At 49.7% G+C, this 3,745-nt stretch overlaps 1 protein-coding gene across 1 annotated transcript in view; it reads right to left on the bottom strand.

The window, feature by feature from the left end:
- Positions 1 to 3,745, bottom strand: part of LOC108800624 (ATP-binding cassette sub-family D member 1-like) — a gene marked incomplete at its 5' end in the record, with an annotated part of 11,463 nt that overhangs the window by 870 nt on the left and 6,848 nt on the right. The window contains one exon of the mRNA XM_018572608.1: positions 770 to 854. Coding sequence (XP_018428110.1) covers positions 770 to 854 — 85 coding nt within the window. The remainder of the gene's footprint in view (positions 1 to 769; positions 855 to 3,745) is intronic.

The following is a 3,745-nucleotide window of genomic DNA, read 5'->3' as shown; positions in this document are numbered from 1 at the left end:
CCCCCCCCCGCACCTGAACGCAGGTGTTTTTTCGTTGGTAGATCTCAATGAGCTCGTCATTTGAAAAGTAGATCTCCAGACGAAAAAAAGTGGGCGCCCCTGGACTAAATCATAGGACGGGATAGGGATCTACAGCGTTACCCCGGAATAATAACACTAAAAGGAAAATCCCAACATTCCACTTCCGGCTGATAATGACGGAGCCGATACCGAGAGCCACTCGCACTTAACTGTACAGAAGTTGTACGAATGAAGCCTGGTACACACTATACTGCCAGAAGTATTGGGACACCTTTACACGCACACGAACTCTAATGGCGTCCCAGTCTTAGACCGGAGGGGTCAGTATAAAAAAAATTGTTTTTTTTTTATTGCTTTTATATGTGACTTTTACATTTTTATTTTTTTTGGAACATTATTTTTTTTTTCACTTAACTTTATTGCTATCACATAGGGGGATAACAAGCCCCCTATGTGATAGGCAATTTGCAGTGACAGGTCCTCTTCATGGAGACATCAGGGGTCTTTAAGACCCTCCGTCCCTTCCATCCGTCCCCTCCCTCAGGTCCCCTCCGAGTCTCCCTTCTGTGTACTGGAAAACGCTGCGCCTCCATGTCATACAGCGAGGCTAAGCGGTACAGTCCGGTGGAATGGCGTTGCTTTTCAGATAACAAAATTACAGATATTTCTATTATATTAATTTGGCTAATTAGCAGTTTTTTGGGGGATAACTCAAAAAAGGTACAAAAAACAACAACAAAACACTAACTTGTGATAGAACATGCGCGCCATTCCTACTCGCTGCTTCTCACCCCCGGAGAGAACATCCTTCCAGTCACTCACTGACGCCCAACCTGGAAATAAACAGAAAGATAGTCAGGAGAGAACCCCCATAGCTTCCAATACTCAGTATACTCGGACTAAGACTGGGATGCCATTAGAGGGCGGAGCCAACCCAATACTGAACCCTACGGACTAAGACTGGGGGGCCATTAAAGGGCGGAGCCAACCCAATACTGAACCCTACGGACTAAGACTGGGGGGCCATTAGAGTTCATGTGCGTGTAAAGGCGTCCCAATACTTGTGGTAACATAGTGTACATTTGCAAACATGCAGTAAAGCAAGCCCAGCATCAAGAGCAATGATTTCTGAAGGTCAACAGCTGGGTATAGACCGATGGTAATCGTCACTCGGGGAGGATGCGCCATGCAGAGTCACAAGTGATTCGTTGGACCCTCTGGGTGTCCTATCTGTACCATCAGTCAGTACTCAGCCGGTGGCCATGACAGGTGAGAGAGCGGCTTGAGAAGTCCTGACCCCGGATGCTGCGCTTGCTCCACTACACTTTGGAAGTTTATACCGGTTACTGCTCAAGTAGATGAAACCACTAAACAGGATCGCTCAGAGTATAGCTCGGCGAACGCATTTCGCACGTTACTGCCGCTAGAAGGAGCGTAGGAATTTGCTACTCGCCTCGGTCGCATCTATTAGCAGTAATGGCCGCACACCGATGAAGCCCAGCTATATGGTGGACGTACCCTTTAAGACTCGGCCCCCTAACTGAATGACAAGCGCAGGGAATCATTAAAGTGACATGAAACCCTCAGATTGTGTAACATAAAACAATAGTGTAATGTGCACCGCACTGTACTCCATGGTGGTCTCCCTTCTCTTTGCTGCTCTTCCTTTTAAATCCTCATGTCTTCTCATGCTGGGGGAGAACTTCCCTTTGCAGCAGACTGCCTTGTCTCCGGAATGGATACATGGTGTCTGTGTATACGTTTGTATAGGCTTGTAACCTGAGCCAGCACTACAGGAAGAGGCCCTGAGCTGCAAAGGGAAGTTCTCCCCCAGCATGAGAAGACATGAGGATTTAAAAGGAAGAGCAGCAAAGAGAAGGGAAACTACCATGGATTACAGTGCGGCGCACATTACAGTATTGTTATATGTTAAAAAATCTGAGGGTTTCATGTCACTTTAACAATGGCTATTTCTGATCCTTTGCTATATCTCGGTGCAGCTGATCTCCTGCAGCCTTTCTGCTGCCACTTCCTGTCTACACGCACTTCGGTGGCATTTCTTACGGTGACAACGATGGACCGGATCTGTGTAATGTGTGCGGAAAGGGGCACTCGCAGTCTTCTCCGTCATGTGACGACATAGGAGCACAACCTGGATCCGCGGACGGAGCTTTGTCACCCCTTTACAGGAAGTGCCTGAACAATGGCGGGACCACCAAGGTATCGTTTTATGAAAGCTCCAAATGTAACAGTTTCTAATAAGACTTAATAAGTATATAAATATATAAAGTTCAATAAACATTCGGGATTAGGTTTACGTGTACGGGCGATGGCGGCCTGTGCCGTCCTGGTACATAATCCGGCACTAGTCATGCTGGGTACGAGACCATGAGCACCAGCGCTGTTCTCTCCTGATGTGGATGTACTAAGAAGATTGGATCCCTTATATAAGAACAAGGCTGGAATATGGACGGGCTGCCGGGGTTAAGAAGATGATAGCGGTATTCAAGGCTAGATTAGAAAGGATCGTGTATAATCCCCGCCATGGTCACGTGGGGACGGTAAAGCTCCGTGATCCGAACACGGGTTATGTGCAAACGTGTTCCCGCTGATCGGCCAGAAACGCACTCGGATTCTAATGTCTGCTTGTAGGCTGCGCAGCACTATTGTGGAGAGATTGGTGTCAGCCCTGCCCAGCCGTTTACTGCTAAGCTACAGCAAACTTCCCCCCCCCCTTCCGCATCACAACAAAGACACTCATTCTTCTATAGGACAACAACCGGGAGGGCTCATTGGACTCCTTGAGAAAACACAGGACGGCTCTGTATATCTGCCAGATCAACAAGAACACTACAACGTATGGTAGTGCAAGGTATGGACATACATTGAGGTGCGGTGCAATACATGTCCATTGACACGGTGCGTCGGGTGATCTCATTAAAGGAGAACTATGAGGGGGGGGGCTTGTCACTCACCTCATAGTTCTAGCCGACCTGTGACAATGAGACTGTCACAGGTCGGCTCAGTAGATCGGGAGGTGAGAGAACACATACCGGCGCTCGCTCCCCTCTCGATCCTGTCACTGCTCTCTGCCATGACAGTGGAGGGGCTGGATTCCCCCCTCCCCGCTCCGATCCGCCAGCGCTGACTGGAGGAACGGACGGGGGAGGGGCGGGTACAGCTGACACTGCCTCTAGATAGGAGGAGCCGGCTGTCACTCACGCAGCTGGGCGGAGCTCGGCATCGATGTCGGGATCCGCTCCGGCGTCTCAGTATCCCGCGAGCTGTAGCTCCCTATATACTGAGCTTAGGGTGACGGGAGGACGCTAGTTTGTGTCCTCCTCCGACCCTGAGGAGAACTATGGGGAAAAGACTTAACCCCGTACTTCTCCTTTAAGGATGAAAACTAAACTCTGAGTGCAAAAAAAAACTCACTCCCCATGTTATTGCTCCAGTTCCCACAGACTCTGCTCTAAGGAGCTCTGGAGACAATGGACCAGCAGCACTGTCATGAGCATGCCAAGGGATTGCCCTTTACCCAGAGCATAGGAGAGTGTCAACTGCCAGGGGAGCAAGGGGTAAGGTATTTAAAAGTCCCTTTCCTGGTACCCCCAGGCAGTGGCGTCACGCGGGGGGTGCGGCCCGCACCCGGGTGACACCATTGGAGGGGTGACACCAAAATGACTCAGTCATTTTGGTGTCACCCCCCTCTGAAAAGTCGGGC

The sequence above is a fragment of the Nanorana parkeri genome, unplaced genomic scaffold (assembly GCF_000935625.1).
Source record: "Nanorana parkeri isolate BGI_ZX_2015 unplaced genomic scaffold, ASM93562v1 scaffold2085, whole genome shotgun sequence".
NCBI classification, from domain to species: domain Eukaryota; kingdom Metazoa; phylum Chordata; class Amphibia; order Anura; family Dicroglossidae; genus Nanorana; species Nanorana parkeri.
This window is presented reverse-complemented; position numbering and strand designations above follow the sequence as displayed.